The sequence below is a fragment of the Drosophila bipectinata genome, chromosome XR (assembly GCF_030179905.1).
Source record: "Drosophila bipectinata strain 14024-0381.07 chromosome XR, DbipHiC1v2, whole genome shotgun sequence".
Taxonomy (NCBI): domain Eukaryota; kingdom Metazoa; phylum Arthropoda; class Insecta; order Diptera; family Drosophilidae; genus Drosophila; species Drosophila bipectinata.
Genome location: NC_091735.1, coordinates 24895886 through 24915275, shown reverse-complemented (window position 1 = coordinate 24915275; position 19390 = coordinate 24895886). Strand labels below are relative to the sequence as shown.

At 36.2% G+C, this 19390-nt stretch overlaps 1 protein-coding gene across 1 annotated transcript; it reads right to left on the bottom strand.

The window, feature by feature from the left end:
- Nucleotides 1-224: 224 nt before the first annotated feature.
- On the bottom strand, nucleotides 225-1243 carry LOC108123892 (S-phase kinase-associated protein 1-like). Its single transcript, XM_017239296.3, has one exon. The coding sequence runs from the start codon at nucleotides 1043-1045 to the stop codon at nucleotides 446-448; it is 600 nt and encodes a 199-aa protein (XP_017094785.2). The 5' UTR covers nucleotides 1046-1243; the 3' UTR covers nucleotides 225-445.
- Nucleotides 1244-19390: the final 18147 nt, after the last annotated feature.

Genomic DNA, 19390 nt, shown 5'->3' with positions numbered 1-19390 from the left:
CTCGATTTCATGGAATATGATTGGTTTTTAATGAGTGGATTTTCAGTCAAGGTCGGGTTGCTGTTTTTCTTGTAATGTGGATTGGGAAAAAGGACTAGCTTAAGCTAGTAAGCCCTTTGAAAAATAAGCAGCATTTCAAAGGGCATCTTCCGTTGGAACTAACCTTCTTTAGAAACCTATATGAACTTCTCTAAATAAAACCTTAAATGAGAAAAAACTTCAACCATTTTTAACAACAACATTTATTTGTAGAATTCTTCAGTTCTTCCATTTATTGTAGATTCTTGCTAATTTGGTACAGAGCCGATCACTCAATCAATGAATTTTAATGTCCATTTAAGTCTTCACCGTACAAAAGTGTAAACGTGCACCAAAAAATTTTCCAAAATAATAGTCTGCCTGCCAAATCCCGGACATATATGTCCCAAACGTAATCCAGATGAGATTATTTTGCCGCCTGACGAGCAGCAAAATTACGATAAAATTTTTCGATGAATGCCGAGGCTTTATAAAGATCGTTGCCTTTCATTTTATCGTCCAAGTTCTGGCAAGTGGCCGCCAATTCCTGGAACTCCATCAACGATGGCATCTTCTGGAGATAGCGCTTGAACTTCAAATAGCCCTTCGGACGCTTGCTGTGCAGTGCGATCTTCTGGGCGCATAGCTTGAAGAGCCAGCGGATATCCAAGTAGTCGGCGCCCTCCAACAGATCGTAGATGCTGCTGATGTCATCCCGTAGAAATTCCTTGTCCCAGTCATGGGTCTGTAGCTCAATTTCTTCGGCGGACGGTGATACCTTCTGGACCCAGGCCGGTTCTTCGTCGTTCTTGTGGAACTCGGCCCAGAGCAGGACCTTCAACAGGACATTGCTGCTTATGCCATGGAGTGGCAATAAAGAGTCATCATCATTGTCTAAAATCTTGCCAGAATCATCCGTTTCTGGCTGACTGACTCGGCACATATCGCGGATTACGACCGAACGGTCCAATAGGCCGAAATCGACGCGAATAATGCGGCCATCGCTTGTCTCCAGACGCACCATCATCTACCAATAACAAATATATAAGCCAATACTCACAAATGGCGCGATTGCTGCCCTGTTCCTTGTCCTCGTTTTTTTTTGTATTTTAGCCTCAATTTCGTGCCTCGATATTCTCAACAAATACTGCCGAAAATTCCAATGTGAATTTGTCTACGGTCCCGGTAAAAATGACTTGCCTTCCTTTCGGATTTTGAGACTACTACGAATCTATTTCCAGAGACTACTTGGTTTTTTGGAATTTTTTAAAAGCCTGCTTTATTTTTAGGGATAAACGAGGGGTTTAGTTTGTGATATTCCTTTGGATTTGCAAGTTTTTGGCTTTCTTAAGATAATACGTGCCTTAATCTTTGAATTGTTGTTGTTTTTGAGTGGAAATATGGTGGAAGAAATTGTCCAAAGATCTCAGGGTTCTGAGGGATTTCTATAAGATTTTTGTATTACCAGGGCTTTCATATTCCTCAAAAGTTAAAAAATATTCAAATTATACCAAGATCCTATAATATATAGATAGTATCCTTGGAAATAGTTTGTATTTGTTATGCTTCTTGTAAGATATTAATTTACTTATATACATATTAAAACACATTAAAAAAAATAAATAAAAACCCAAGAGAGCCCTACATTTTCCAGCTTTCACAGCAATTTTCTCGGCGGCACTTTTACCCGCCGCCTCTTGGCAGTCGATTGTCATTAGTAGTCGACAGTAGACACTCGCCAAGTGTGACACACACAGACATATGTGAGCCAACACCTGCCCGGGCCACGCCCCAAAACCCTGACAAGCGGGAAAGTTGCAACTGTTGGGTCTTGAGTCTTTTGTTTGTTGGTTTTGGGTTTTGTTTGACTTTTGGCCTTCTTTTCACTTGCACTCTAGCGGCGGGGCTATGAGGCCCACTGTGCTCTGTTTTATGGTTCATTAACGCCACAAAGCCTTAATTAAACCAGAATTAGTAAAAGCGAATCCATGAATCCACTGATCCCCTTATTACTCGCCTATTTGCATAATGATATTGGCAAGAGAGGCTTATTCTAATTAGGGTTTTTATTTTACTTGCACTACTCGTACTCGTACTACCTTCCTGGGAACTAAAAAACTCGAAAGAAAAGGCAGGGCTCTTCTTAAATTAGTGGCTTGGAAAATGTAATACTAGGTTTAGTAAGTGGGATTTGTGGGGTAATTATTTTCAAGGCATTTTTGAAGGTGAATATTACAAGTGAGGAAGTACTAGAGAAGAAAAGTATGGAGTTTATAAACAGTTCTCTTGTTAGTGGTATTTCTATATTATTTTGCAGAAATATTGACATTTTTTGGTTTTTATTTCAAGCCTATTACAAGTTAAACAAGTTTGATTTAAATTACTCCTAATTCTAATCCTAAATCTTAATCATTAAGCCTTAAATACTTTCTATCATTGAACCTTCTTGGTATATTTTTCTTGGTCTATTATCTTGTATATTAAATCAAGATCATCTTGGTCTATTATCCTGTATATTGATTTTGGTATATTAAACAGTAAAAATTCCAAGAACCTATATATTTGAAAAATAATTAAAAATATCTTAGGATCTAGGATTTGTTCATCTTATACCTCTGAAACTGCAAGTATTTCTATACCATATTATACATTTTTTGAGAACTTTTATTGCTGATTCATTTAAGCCAACTCTAAGAAATCCCACACCCTTCTAAAAACCGTGAAAGGAACCAATGACAGATCATAAAATTCGCACAAAATGCTCAACGCTTTGAACTTTTTCAAAGCAAAATCAACCCACACATGCGTTGGGCATGAACATATGTATGGAAACTAACGCACTAACGGTCTGGGACATGATCATTATGCAGATTTATGACTTCAACACTTGCAACTGATAGTGCAGCCCCCTTTCGGATCGGTTGGCCACATTTTGCTGTTAACAAAGTTGTTTGTTTATGAGGCGCTTGGCTTGAATTATAGCTGGAAATTAACAACAATTTAGCGTCTCAACCTTGTCGCCACAGCTTCCACAATCATTACGAACGACACCGATAAGTCTTTATACTTTACATACTTTGTATATATATTCTTTCCAGACCCAAGTGGGCGTTAAAATTGCTCTTAATTAATCATTTTGTCGTAGTACTCTCAACTCTAATTAAATTCAATTTCAATTTTAGTCAAAGCATCGATCTAGCGCCGCTTGAAAAATTGTTATTAAACTATTACAACATATCGTCTAGTTAAAGCTATCTAATTGGTATGGTAGTTTTTATTTTTTTAACTTAGTTCTTTTTTTTATGTGTCTTATAATGTTCCCGATAACGTTTTTAATTGCCAAAATGGTAACAAGAAAAACGCCACCGAAATTGTTGCATGCAACTTTGTTTTAGGGGCTTAAGGGGGGGAATGGCCTAACTAAGCTTTAAAAAATTGTTTAAAATATAAGGCTATGTTTTTGTTTTAAATCTGTTTAATATTTTCAATATTTTCCCCTTAAAACCTTATCTCCAATTCAAATAAAGTCTCTGAAAAATCTTAGCACTATTATTTTTATTTGGCTTATTTTTTTAAATTTTATTTTCTTAAAAAAAAAAAACCCAAAAACTTGTTAATATTTTTTAAACCAACGTCTTGGGCCTAACATGCTACATTGCATGTGTGTCGATTGCAATTAACCGCCTAGAAATATGACCGGGGCCAAGAACTAGTCTATTTGCATGTATGTATGTACATATATCCAGCCGTCACGCCCCCCTTTCCCCTTTGACCCGCCCCCGCCCCGTCCCAGAAAGCATATGCTGCTTTGCATTTGTCGCGAATGGTCGTTCGTCTGGTTTATTGCACTTTTGGCAGCTAATATTTATTAACCATAATAATCGGTTTGCCGATCGACATTCTAACTGTAACGGCAAAGATCTTTTGGGCACGGCTTCCGGGCCAAGTTAACACACACACAGGCACACAGTCAAGTCTGACTGACTCGGTCCGAGTCGGGGTCCAGATGCAAATTATTAGCGAGTGGGTCTTTGTGGAAAAAATAAAGAAAACCATTTGAATTCAAAGTGATAGATAGTCTCTAAGGTGAGGACAGGCCATGGCTATAAAAAGTGCCGACTCATCTTTCACCCGCTACCAAAAAGAAAAGCCAACAAGCCATTCAACAATTTTCCTGAGCTTTTCCAAAGGCGCGGAAATTATGACGGGCATTTCTTTTCATTTTTTTTTCTTTTATTTTTTTGTATTTTTGGCATTGAAGAGCGAAGGTGGCCCAAAGTGAATGTCTAAGCTGTTGATGTTGCTTTTGCCACTTGCAACGTGCCACTGCAACAGTAGCAACAAGTAGACAGTAAAAAAATATTGTTAAAATTATATAGAAATTTGTATAAATTACAGGCAAGAGTTTTCTTTAATCCTTTTAAAAATTTTAGGAAAAATACTAACCAGACTCCTTTTAATATTTTAAAACAGTAATAAAAAATAAAAGCCAACGTTTTTTTGTGTGTTTTTAAAACGGCTTTTTAGTGGCAGGTGGGCCGCCAAACTGAAATCTTTTTTTGTTTTTTTTTTGGCCGGAAGCATCGACAAATTTGCACTAAATGGCGCCATGGCACGCGCATCATCATCACTAAGCCGAAATCATCATCGTCTTTTGGGCATTCAACAGATTCAGTTTCATTTTTTCCATTTTGATTTTTTTTTTTTGGTGATTATGCTGATGGTTTCATTATTATTTTTCTTGTATTTTTTTTACAGCTGGTCCCCAGCGGTTTTAGCTTTTCGTGATTTAATTTTGTTGTATTTTTTGGTTGAGGGTTTTTTTTCGGGTTGGCTTAAATTGAAAGGCGTTTGCTCGGATTTAGTTGGTTGGAAAATTAAACACCAAAAAAATGCTCAAAATTGATAGATAAAACGATTTAATGGATGGATAATGTATGAGCATGTTGAGATGTTTGGGTGGAACCGAAAATTAATTGGAACCAATGCTGCTTCCCAGCTTTATTAAAAGGGTGATTTTGGGAAGAAAATAATGGCTTTTTTTTTAATAATCGGTTTTATGTTTATGGTTTGAAAGTATATGGGTTTTTATTTAAATAACGAGCTAGAGAGCTAGAGAGGTTAGTCAACTGATTAAATTTATGGTTAAAGTTAGTTGTAAAACAAAAGACTTACGACACAAACTTGAAAAACTGTATAAAAATTTAAAAAAATTTAGAATTGTATATTTTAAATTTATTAAATAATTTCTTTAATGTTAAAGTCTAAGTTGGCTTTGTCCTAACCAGATTTTCTCAAAAAAGAAAATTTTTGAACCCCTAATCAAAAGACTTAAGGCACAAACTTGAGAAATTCCTTTCGTTAGAAAATCAAAAGACTTAGGACACGAACTTGCTGAAAAAACTTTTTGAAAATAAATAAAAAAATTGATTTTATTTTGAAGCAACATTTTTAAGATTTTTTTTTTTTAAGATAAGAATTTAAAAAAAATGGAAAATTCCTTTTGTCGCAAAATCAAAAGACTTAAGGCACAAACCTGAAAGTTGGTTCACCAATTGAAATGACAAATGCCACAATGTATTTATTCCAGATGACGCAAGTTTGCAGCCAATCCATCCCCACCCCTTTTAGCAACACCACCACCCAAGCCCCCCCTCCCCTCCTCTGCCGCAGCCCCTCCCTCCGCGAAGCTTTTTGTGTGTTTTCTGGTCTGGTTTTATGGTCCCTCTATAATTTGCTTGGTATGCGTGCGCGTTCAATGCATTTTTCCTATTTCTTGCTGCTTTGTGGCACGATAATTTTCCATTTTTTTGCTGGCATTGCCTGCCTGCTTCTGGCACTGCCGTTTGTTACCTGCCAATAGAGTCTTTGTCAACAGTTTGTTGTTGTAATCAAGTCACACGCATGCGCAACAACAATTTCAAATATTTCTTGAGTCTTTGGCCTGGCACTCTTCATTTGCATTTAATTTCCACAAAGGAAATACATATCTAGTCTATATATACATATAAAGATTTTCATTCCTCCACCAACTATCCATTCAAAATGGATAATTAAATCGCTTTTAATTGCACTCAACCGTAATAAAAGCAATGTGTGGCAATTGTGAGAACCCCGCTAAAGCCATTGACATATGGAATACGAATACGAATACGATTCGGAATTGGAATTGGAATTGGTATACGGTATATGGTATATGGAATACCAGATTGCAAAATATATTGCCAACAATTTGTCGAAGCAGAAATTCAGTTTCAACTGAATAATATGCAATGGAAATAAGACAAATAATCTGCATTCATATTGCACATGACAGCCCTTGAAATGAATTCAAGAAATCGTTTATTATTGGGCTTATTGATGTGATTTGAATATCTGTTTATGGCGAACCCCTATAAAATTAATGGCTCTATCATTTATCATAAAATAAATGAGATAATTTACAGGTCAGACCTCTCCCAAGGGCTTATTTTTAGTTTAAAAGTTTTAGTTTCTTCATTTTCATTGTCAACTAAGCATCTACTTATCGCTTTTAATTGTGATTATAATTTGTCTGTTTACGGCCCGAACCAAAAGCTACAATTAGCCATACTGCCAGCCAGCCATCCAGCCTGCCAGTTGATTATTAACACTAATTGCAATGTGAAACAGTTTAAAATGCCATAAAAGAGACTTATGAGCGGCAGGCCAGCATTCGGCCAACATGCCCCACATTTTTGGCCAGACGGCCCCAAAAAATCAGCTACAGCCAAAAACATTTGTCCAAACAGGATGCAATCAATGTCACACACAGCCACAGAGCCAGACCTCACCAGCAATATAATTAAGCCAAGAATGTTGAATAATTGATGCCAATTGATTGGACAGGAAGCGCATAAATTGACTTTATTCGATTGTCGTTTCGCGAGGCACAAGATCGAGATCGAGAGCAGCTGCTGTGTAATAAGTATCCGAAAAACATCTGTAGAATCAATCTATTTATGACAGCTTCATTTGAAGTAGCAGCAGCAGAAGCAGATAATTGAAAAAGCAAATGACAGAAAAGCTGGCGATCTTATCGGCGGACATGCGACAAGTTGATCGATCGATGGGACCACACGGAGGCATGTCTGCCTGTCGAACCTATCGTTATCGATTGGCAATCGGCACGATTTCGGACACTCGACACCAGAGACTACTCGACATGTGTCCAATAAATCGAAAACTGACAGACACAACACACCAAAACAACTATAAATTATCTTTTCATTTTTCAATAATTTTTGCCAACAAAAATGGCTAGTTTCCTTGAAAAAAAAAGTAAATTAAAATATTGTTAACGTAATTGTGATCTGAGAGAAAAGCCAGTTACCCCTAAATGGCACACACTCGAGCCAAGTGATGAATGTGGCTAGATAAATGGAACAAATTGTATTTTTGATGAAAGCCAACGAGAGTAAAAGTTTGCAAATAAAACTTGGTAGTTTGGTAGTTAAATGAAAACTCATTATGTGATTTCTGAAGTTGTGATTATGGTTTTAAAATGAAAGTCAAGCATGCAGGTGGTTTTTCGGATGTTTTTGGAGAGGTTTTTCATTATTTGATACCCGGTACTGATACTTCTTGGAAGAAATTTTAAAAAATTCTGCCATTTTTTTTATTTTAAAAAGCATCTCTTTTGGTCTAACTATATGATACCCGGTACTTCTTATGAGTAATAATATTTTATTTTGTCCAATCCTTGTAGAATAAACTATATTATTTCACCAATTAGTTGCCTCAATTGTCTAGAGTGATTCATGCTAGTCCCATTCCACCCGTTACCAAAAATTAGCATTTTAACTTGAGATTGCTTGACAATTTTCAAGATACATATATGCACTTTGTGTATATATCTGAAAAATACATCAATATTTGCTGTGACAACCTTGAGTGCGTAAGGTAAACCCGTTATGGCCGGACGGGCGTACATTTTCCGAGACATGCCCGTTGGCCATAATTGGGTTTTAATTGATATCAAAAACTGAAACTAAAAAAACTCCAAACTCCGCACTGAAAAACTGAAAAAACTGAAAGTCTCGAATGCAAATTCTAGCAAAGGGAAGTGATTAATTTTGACGTTAGTGGAGGCTTGGCTTAGTTTTTCACATATCATATCATATCGAATTACCGAGCCAGCCAACGGCCTTAACAACACAATTAAGACTCGTTTTTACATTTTCGTTTATACATGGGGGTATTTTTTTGTTGGCTTGTGGCTTATTTGGGGCTTTATTTCTTATCCAGCTTCAGCTTCAATTGAATTGGCCTAATGAGTGCAACGAATTTGACAGCCAAACGGTCTGTACTGGACATCTGTGGATATTTATGATTGTGCGCGATTCGTACGAAAAATATGTGAAAGGGCTTTCAAAGCCCCCGGTTGTCAACGCGTATTGAATACACAAATATAGTCATGCCGATATGTAGAGCTAGGCTTAGCTTAGCTTGCGCATATATAGCCTAGCCGACTACAAATCATTGAATCACGCCTTTAAAATTTACATAAATATGAGCCACAAACAAAAAATGGGAAACATTATGGTTGAATGGGGGATATTAAATGCCCTAAAATGGCAAATACTTAATATTTTTGGAAAACTAAAGGTTATGGTTTTGGAAATTAAAACAAAAAAAATCTAGAAAGATATTCCAAAGCAAAAGCAGCTTTTGTTAAAAAAAAATACCTTAAATATTTAAAACCCATAAAATAAACAAAACAAAATAAATCAAACTTAATCAAATATTCAACTATACCCTTAGTTAGAGCATTTAAAATGCAATTCATCAGCCGGCAATAAGCATAAAGCCATAAAACCATCGACTGACTTAATGGAGTCGTTTGAGCGACAAAATTGTTTACCTCCCCACCGAACCCACTCCATACCCCTTGATTAGACCCCGCCTCTTGCATATATTTTCTTCATAAACAAAAAAAAAACGCAGCAGCTAGAAAAAAAATGAGACAAAAAAATGCTAAAGTTCGTTTCTTAAGTCTTTCGTTTGGCCAGGCATTAAAATTGCAAAATCCCAGAAATCCAACTTTTACTTTGGCTGCCAGCCCGGCCCGGGGATAATTGTTTGGCTATCGAAGAAATATGTTTCTTAGCCTCGTTAAAATGTTGCCTCCCCTCCCCCCTGCTGCTCCTGCTCTCCCTCCCAGCTAGAGCAACAATTTTCTGCTCCAATTTTAAACAAAAATCTCCCAAAAAACCAATCCCAAAAAACTATTGCAAAATAATGCAGAGATAGTTATTATGTTTTAAGGCTATATGTGCATGTGGGCGGGGCCCAGTCAGACCGCCTTAGAATGCGGTAGAGAAAGCAAAAATCAACAAAAAATGATCTGGTTTTTTTTTTTAAACAAGAGCAGCGGAAAATCAAACAAAGTAACACGAACGGGTGAACTCGAACTCGAAAAGGCAAAAGCTAACAAATTGGTGCCAAGGTTGAAGCGGGACAAAGCCATAATTAGATCAAAAGTCATAATTTTTCTCAATTTTTTCTTTAGTTGCCTTTTTCGGTGTCGTTGTTACAAAGCAACAGCAAGCAAACAAACAAACAAATAAACAAACCAGGCGGCCACAAACAAAAGCAATAAAAAAAACCAACAAACCAAAAAAAAAGGGTGGAAAAAAAATCACTTTAATTTGAGCGCATTTCATTTTGTCAAGTCGAATTCGTTTCGAAGAGAAAAACTAAAAAAAAGACTAAAATAAAATAAACTACAAATAGAAGCACGTTTCGTTGGGCGGACAATTTAAATGTCATTGCGCCATTGTTGCTTTTGTTTGTTGTAGCATCGGGCACCATTTTAATTCGAAATTGAAAACCGAAAAGCATTCGAAATCGAAATCCTTATCAGCGGGTTTATCTACAAGACGGAGCGGAACATCGACATCGGGTGGGGTCAGGACATTGGGGTCAGGAGCCCGACTGGTTCACGGAGGCGTCAACTGGCCACTCACAAAGTGATTGGATCCCGATCGATTCACCAAGATTACCACCCAACATAAAAGCAAGAAAAAAACAAAAATTGAACCAAAAACCAAATCAAATTTCGGGCTGAGCTGGAAGGCAATTTGAAAGTGAAAGCTTGTCGGTTCTGGGGCTGGGTTTTTGTTTTTAGAGAGGGGAGGATAGAGGTCACTGGGGTCAGGACAGGGCCAAGAGTGGACAAAAAATAGAAGAAAAAGATACAGGTACAGGAAAGCAGGTGGTTGAGGAATAAATAGTAAAATATATTTGTAAAATAAATAAATAATCTGTAACCAATAAACAATATAATAACGAAATAGAATAACTCTTTTTTATAAAAGGTGACAAATAATATACCTTAGTATGTTCTTAGTAGAATTCTTCCCAAAGCCTTAATTATTAGACTCTTTAAAAAAAAACCCCCAACACTATTTATTTATTTTTATTTTTTTTTTTTGTAAAAATATCCAAAAGGACAACCAGTGATTATTTTTGTAACGAAAATATCAATTACTCGAGGGGCTTAACTCGTTTATCCCCATTTGACATTCGGACATACCCTGAGGTGTCAGAACCGCCCGAGCAACAGCCCGAGCAACGATAGCCAGTAACATCACCTTGCCTTGCACCACCCAGTAACAACAGTTTGCACCACATTGGCAACACCACCGACTGACACGAGGCTGACACTGGCCGTGACCCAACCTTGCACCGTCAATCAAGCCAACCGAGTGGAGTGAATGCCAGGCTGGCTCTCCGACTCTTCTATGATTATAGACGGTGACACCACCACCGCCACCAGCCTGGTTTCTATCGATCTATTGAACCGCCACTGACTTGCACCACTGAACCACCGAACCAAAAAAAAATAAAAAGCAAATAGAGCAGAACCATGCCAAATGTTTGGCCAAGTGTAGCTAAGAAACAAAACCGAAACAAAAATTCATAATTTTGAAAGTAATACCATGACTATGATCCTCCCTGAATATTTCGAACCTCCTTTAACTTGTAAGAGTAGGTGACGAATTCTCCTCATTCGTTCTTTATATTTTATATATTTTTTTTTTAGATTTTATGTTACAATATATATTTTATTTGGATTTTTAGTAGCATTTAGCTCGAGGTCTTGACATTGTACCTTGAGTATTGTCATGATTTGTTACTTGGGAGCTGGTGCTGGTGTTGATTTCGCTCGTTTTGTCATCAGTGGGACTTTAAATGAAAAGCTGCCAAAGCAAATCAAATGGCGAAATAAAAAAAATAACAAAATAATAGCAAAATGGCAAATTGTTTCGACAACTTTAAGGCATGGCCATCCAGCACTGGACGTCTCTCCACACCCAGTGGGCGTTTCACATACGACTTTACGTGCTGGTGCTCCACTTTTCAGATTTTACATTTTTTTTTTTGTTGTTATACCCTTTCTGGGGGTATTCTAGGTTGTTCTAGAAGTGTGGGAGATCTATCAAGCTTAAACTTCGTATTATACACCACAGTATATACCTATAGCTTTTATATAACATAGTGCCCCCCAAGTGTAACCACCTATGGACTACACCCATAGTTCCCCTTTTCTGGCCTCTTGTTTTTCCAATTTTCTGACTCATAAAGCAGGGGAATATCTATACGTATATAGACAAAAATAGGTATTACTATAAAAAATGCAATTGCACAACCAAGTAACGAACAAATTGATAAACAAAATGACGCGCTTGAGCTGCTGTTGCGCCATGGAAATTCTTGCCAAGGTTCATTTAGCCGAACATGCCTTGCTTTAATTAAACTTTTACAGTGTTGGCTTGAAAGGGGGGGATGCGGTGCCCAGTAGTGTGGTGCGCAGTAGCTTACAGTGCCTGCGGTTTAACCCTTTGAAGTCACAGAAAACCAAATCGGGCCACAAGCCATAAATGAAGCATCCCACCATCGAATAAATTGTGGGTGGCTATCAGATTTGAATTGCATATTGCCACACAAGCCCCATAGAAAGCTAATTAAAACGTTTTGGGTCGCAAATGTGGGTTGTGGGATGAGCTTCAGGCTTGGGTTGTATAAATGGTTTAGGTTCTATACATAGAAGCTTAATGGGTGTATAGATAATCCTACATAGAAAGAAGATGATAAAGATTTTTCAAGATATTTACTATTATTTTTCTATAGGACAACCTTCTCGATAGGATAAATCTCCTAAAAATTTCAAAATTTACCCAAAAACCTCCTTGATCTCCTCGACATCTCCCCCAACAAGTTACCCAATCCACTAAGATGCTTAACACTTTTTTGTTGTATTTTTGGCCAAATGTTTCTTGTTACCATTATGACTGCAGCCTGGATGTGGCACTTTGTCAAAAAACTATTGTCGGCAGTGGCATTTCGGAGATGCAACACACTCCACTCGGACACCAGCGACACGCGGTGGCATGTGGGCGAAGTTTATCTATGTATATACTGGGGGTCTGGGGTCTTGAGGGCTCTGGCTCTGGCTCTGGAGTTGCCACAAGTCGTTGCCATAAGATAAACATGGCCAAGGTGTCCGCAACTTGAGGCTCTGACCATAATTACAAGAAGCTGTCGACGTAGCGACAGAAAAGCTAAAAAAAAAAAAATCGGCTGCATGCAACAACTATAAATATAAAGAAAATAAAAAATAAAGAAAAAGAAGTGGCAAGAAATAATACCCTAAAATAGAGAAAGTTTATTTAAAGAAATAGCTCAGTTTTTGTTTTAAAAAATTAAAGCTTTTTCTTTTAAAAAATATAATATATTTAATATTTATGGACCAAACTATCTAAAATTTAAGGCCTTTAGACCTATTAAAATTAATTTGTATCCCAAATAATTTATTTTCTTGGCCCCCTGCCTCTTTATTATTCTCCAATTTCCCATTAAACCTATAATTTCTCTGAAGGTTGCTCAACTTCTTTACAAAATTAATAATAACACCCCCCGGCAAGGGTATTAAAAACTGAAATAGTCTAAAAAAAAAAATAAAATTTGCAATAAGTTTTTTTTTTTTGGCTTACAAATTTGCCAAACAATGCAGATCGCTGGGCACGAAGTCGAGTCGCCAGCGGTCGAGATGTGGAGACTCTTTTTTCGCGAATTGTGGATTGCGAATTGCAGACTTCATAGCAGGGTGTGCGGTGGGGGGAGGGAAGGGGACTTTGGAGGAGGTTACACAGTGGTCTATAAGGAGAAGACATTGGGGGGCCATTGGGGGGAACTGGGAATTGCCTGCCGAGTGCAGAAGTGGGCTGATGGAACACTCTTGCTGCTTTCCTTTGTGCATTTTGTGGCAGCTCGAGTGGCGGCGGAGTGTGGGGCAATTATGGGTTTTTTTTTTTTTTTTTCGTTTTTGGGAGCCCCCGACTTGGAATCTCTCGACTCGTGCCACACGTCCGCGTTTACAAGACCAACAAATTATGGAGACGGGAGATGCAAGATGGAAAATGGGGAATTGGAGACGAGATCGGGGGCTATTCCTCCAATGAGGTTGAGTTTTGTATCGAAAACGAAAACGAAATTAGATCAGAGATTATTCTTTGTTTCAGGGAAATGATTTTTTGTTGCGAGTTTTGGGTTTTAAAAATTAATTTGGTGGGGGAATTGTGTAAAGCAAGGGCTATATTGGTAAGATTATAGCTAATTATAAGTATTATTGGAAAATATAAGGCATTTTGGACAAAGGAAACTTTAATAAAACACAAAATAAATCTCTTAAAATATATTTTCAACAAACAAGAATTATTTTGTCCAAGTTGTTACTTTGATAACACCATCAAAGTTATTGGAGAAAACTAAAGAAAAGTTAAAGGGGGTAGATCCAATTAAATTACTCAACTTTATCAACTTTAGAAGCTAAAAATCGAATTTGAAATCTAAAAAATAAATGAAAAATAGAATCTTAAAAACAATAAAAATACTAGAAAGAAAAATACCAATACCAGAGTAAAATCAGAGCAATTATTGAGGTATTATTGTATATAGATTTAAATAAGAAAAATATTAAAATTTTTAAAACCCTTTTAAAACAGAATCAAGTGGCAATCCTTTTCGGACAGTTTTTATCGGAAAAACACAGTTGTTTCAAATAAAAGGCTTCATTTTTAAAGGTCCTCTTTTTATTATTTATTCAAAAAGCTACAATTTGGGCCTAAAACGGGCGCCTACCAATAAAATCCCAACCTGATCTCTTATAGCCAATATCTACTGTATTCAAATTGAAGACAAAGACAAAAAGGGTTTACTGATCTCAAAAATGGAGCAAGCAATTTTTTTGTATTTTTTTTTTGTTGTTGTCTGCTTATATTGTATTTATTGCAAACTTAAAAAAAAACGAAAAAGTTTGCAAACTTTTGTGGTTGGCGATTTATTTTCGGTACTTTTTCATTGTTGTTGTTGCTGGTGGTGTTGTTGTGGCAGGTTCACAACGAACATGACAACAACAACAAAAGTGAGAAAGAGATAGCTCAACTAGGGAGTGAAAGAGATGGAATGATTAAAATGTAACGGGAAACTGTCCAAGTTATCCAGTTATCCATGTGCCTCACGCAGCCAGCAGCCGCCGCTGCCGCTGCCGCTGCCGAAACGAGAGCAAAAGTAGCCACCGACATCGATGGTTTTCGGTGGTTCGGTGGTTCCAGTGGTGGCCTGCATGTGTTGTGATTACACTGAGAGAAAATCTATTCAAAAACTATTCGAGAATTATTGGAAAAATAAAGGAAATTGATTGAAAAAGTTTGGTTTTAAAAAGAGGTTCTATATCTAGAATTTCTGCATAATTCCTAAATATATATTTTCTTATAAAAATTTCTATAAATTTTTTGCAACTGTGTTTTTTGGTTGGCTGTTGCCCGCTTTTTGTTTTCTTAGCAGTTTAGCGCCCGGTGTCCATGATTGTCCCCATGCCCCACTCAAGAGTACCCCCCTCCTGGCTGCCTCACCCCTTCGCCTGCTGCCTGCTGCCACCCTGCCCCGCACCCCTTTTGGGCCACGTACCAACATTGGCCTAATGTTGCACATTGTGTGCTGAGCTGAGCCTGATCTTGTTTATTATGCAAGAAAGCTGCCAAAGTGAGCCGAGCGACAAACGGAGAGATACGAAAGCCAAAGCCAAAACGGCAACAATCACAGAAAGTAAATTTACAAAACTAAAAAAAAAAATACAACAAAAAAAAAATAAAACAGAAATCGAAAAAAAACAGCAACGGAAAACCGAAAAGATTTCAATTGAACCTCTAAGTGCTGAAAAGTCTGGACCAAAATGGGGTTAGGGAAATGGAAAAGTTTTTGGTTGACAAAAAGGAGAAAACCTTAACTCGGTATTTGTACTAAAAACTAAAAGCTAAAAAACACAAAATAATTAAAATTCTTTAGAAAAAAGTTAGTACTTTTTAAAATAAGACCTATAACCTATACAAGTATACTTTGAACGACGTTTTGGGTTAGTTTTGAAGAAACAGCTTTATTTTTTCTTTAGTTAATCAATTAATTTCATATTTAATACAGCTATAAAATAGAAAATAAATAAACTTTAGATTTAAGAGGTTGTTTTAAAGGTCTTGAAACCAGAACTGCAGTTAGAAGCTCTTAAGACATGACTTTCCTACCAAAAAGTGTTCTATGTTAAAAGATCAATATAATATCTAAAACATACTTTTATGGAAGGGTATTAGTGACCAGTATAAGTATCTTTTTTTCCTTTAAGACCATTGCATGAATTTTAAATATATTTTATAACTAATTTCACCAACTTGATAAGAATTTATACAACGCTGGACATTATATTTTATAATTTATATATTTTACTTTACTATTTAAAATCTTTTAGCTAATATTCTCTATGAAATTGATACTCAAGCCCTTACCTCTTGTCTTTATTATGTTATGTCCTAAATCACTCTTATTGCTTTTATTATTGCTGTTATCATCAATTGCTAATAAAAACTATATATTTTTACAATGGTTTTCAGTTTGAAACTTTCAATTTATCACTTTCACATCCACAGGGCACTCTGTCCATACAAAGTGTTTCATTTAAGGCCTTTATCACTTGATCGTTATCACTGAAAAGCGATTAATGCAAACCTCGTACCTTTTTTTTAATTATTTGCTTCTTTCACTTTATTTTTTATTATTTTTATAACGCCTTTTAAATATTAAGCACTATTTGAGCTTTGTTTTAAGATTCTTGTTAATTTAAAAGGCTTTTTAGAAATAAATATAGAACCGCGTTCGGTTAAATGCGAGAGAGAGAGTGTGGATGACTGATGGCTTCTTGTGGCTGATAAAGCACAGTCGGAACCAACGGAATGGAATGGGCTTCGAGGGGGAAACACTGGAATGAAACGCGAGTACTTGGAGCTACAAGAAAAAAATGGAATTACGCGGCACAGTCGAAAAGTGGGCGTCCCAAGGCGCGTAGGCCTAAATGTTAATGCAATTTGTTTTATGCGAAAAATCAGACAGTCTGGGTAAAGGCGAGAGGGGCTGGGAGGCGGGGGTGGTGCCGTGATAGAGGAGTGGTGGAGCAACCACCGACTGACGCTGTTCTTTTGTGACATATGGAACTGGGTCGGGTCAAAAGGTGAAACGCTTTAAATGCTCTTTAGCGCGACGGTGGCGACGGCCGCCGGGCTGCCAACTATTTGTGGTCAGAAGCGGCTAACCCAGAGTTTTTCACTTCACTGGATCACCAAAACTGGATCAAAGTTGGGCAATATAAATGGGGTTAACTAGCTAATACGAGATATAGGAGTAACAAAATATATATTACAAAAATTAACAGGAAAATGTATGGTATTATTGAGTCTAAAGGTCTTAAATAAGTAAAGAAAGCTAAAGAATAATTTTAAGAACATTTTTCATTAGGAAAACTTTTAATTTTCCAAAACAATTAGGTTCTTACATGTTCTAGATCATTTTTAGAAGAAGCTGCCTTATAATGTACGGCTTGAAGTGCAGGAATAGGCATAAGACATTATGAAAGAGACATTATGACATTATTCTATGAAATATTTTATCAAAATTAATATACACATCAAATTTGGCATTATGTAAAGTTTTAATTAAACAAAAAACCCAAAAATATATCTTTAAAGTATTCTAAGAACAATGTTTTATTTTTCAGGATACTATCATCTTTCAAAACTATACATAAAAACCATAAAGGAAATTCCAGAAGCTCTTTATAAGTAAGTACCTATTATTTGTATTATTTAAAAAATATACAGACAAAAAATGTCATTGAACTTTTATGAAATGAAATCATCAACAAATATGCAATGCAAGCCAATTAATTGATAAATCAATTATTAGAAATAACCAAAAAATAAGCAAACAAATTTGGATTCCGTTAAGAGTAAAAAATGCAAACACGTTTCAAATGTTTACATTAATAAATGAAATGAGTAGAAAAGAATAATTTAAGCAAAAATAATGAACACAAAGAAATGAAACAAAATATTTTAAGGCATTATATGAATGTACATATATTATACAAATTCTCTAGAGTATATAGTCTATACTATTCCCATTGATGTTTTATATATTATCGTATAACCTCGAGAACCCTCCACATATTTCTCTCAAGAACCTTCTAATCTTTCCTGAATATTTTTGTTTGATTTTATAAACCTTGAAAATTTGTGCAACTGGCACTATCAGCGAATCATCCTTGTGACTTCCTGTGCCTTGAAAAGTGTATTCATAAAAGCGAGGGTTCTGGTTCTGGGCTTTCATGGGCAAGGTCGTCTTCGGCCGGGATGGCCATCGAGATGGTTGCGGTTCAGTGCGATCGGAAGTGTTTTTACTGCCAAAGTCCGAAAACCAACCAAACCAAGCAGAACTGCAACCCAACAAATCAGAGCAACAAATGCAGAATCCAACAAGTCATCGTTAGAGTTTCGTATGTTTGATTTTCTTTAATTTGGAATTTTTGAAAACCCCCGCCACAAAGCCTATTAAAAGTTTATATGCATTGTAGAGCTTGTTAGACCCTCATTAGCTATTCTTGCCGAAGATGTATGCATCGCATATATCTCTCTATATACCTCTCCATATACATTTATGCATTCAAAATAAATCAGCTTACCTCAATCACCGGATCCAAGCCTCCATTCGGAACAGGTTCAATATTTTGTTGTTTTTTTTTTATTTTTTGAATATTTTTAAATTTTTTTTCCACCTGACTCGCACTGTTTTTTTTTGCACAAATATTATTTTGGCGACTAAACCATAAATAAAATTATTTCATTTTCATATCAGAAATTCTTTCTTTGTTTTATTCGATTCTGTTGTTGTATTTCATAATTTTTTTCACCCAAAAAAACAAATATTTGTGTATTTTTTAATGTGTTAACACGCCAACAAAAAAAAGATAACTAAAAAAATGAGCAATTAACAATAATTAAATTTGTAAGTAACTCTTGGCCAAACTCATCACTGCTAATTAGCGAAAATACTATATTTTTGAGGAGCTTTTTATTTAGAAACATTCGTAAGCCACACTTCACTTTTGACACTACCGCTCAGTTTTATGTTTTGAATATAATTCTGTTAGCCGGGCTAATGCCTTCGTTAGATGGCAGGAGTGCTGGTTCGTCAGCTCTGGCCGAAAGCAAAAAACCGACTGAATATCGCCAAGCCTGGCTGATAAAAAAGCCCAGCTTTTTGGCTTCAAAAACAAAATAACGAGAAACGACTTGAAACGAAACAGCCGCCGAGAGCCGAAAGCCCCCGAACACGATCGTTGCTAGCTGGAATACTGGAATCGAAAATCTTAAGGGGGGGATTAGCGAGGGGCTCGCTCTAAAATATGCTAATAATAGGCCTCGGAAATATTAGGCCCTGGATTAGTCAGTGGGCGTTGGAAGGAAAAAAAGTCGGGCATGCCACGTCCACAAATTGCAGCAATAATTGTTCATTAGGGTTGGGAGGGCTTTTATTTCTTCCTGGGAAATCCTTCTTACAGAGGGCGTATTTTAAGGTTTTTTTAAATGATTAATTTTTTATAATGTTAGGAAAGTCATTTTTAGGTAATTAAGTAATTTCTAAGGTATTTTTAAGTGTTTCTTTGGAATGTTTTGCTTTAAAATGGTTGAAGATCTCTGAATATTATTTGATCTTCTTACTTCTTCGCATATTAAATATTAATATCATATGATATATACAATATATTACAATATTAATATTAATCAGATCTGATAAGCCTCTTCAAAATACTTTTTCCACCTTGGAACACATTTTTGAGAAGCGTGGAGAAGTACACTGTTTGTTAATAAATGTATTTCCTTTATAAAACCTAAAAATAAAGACATTAGAAGCACTTATTCAGGATCTTATTTAGGGAGAACCTGTAGAAGGAAATCCACTGAATAAA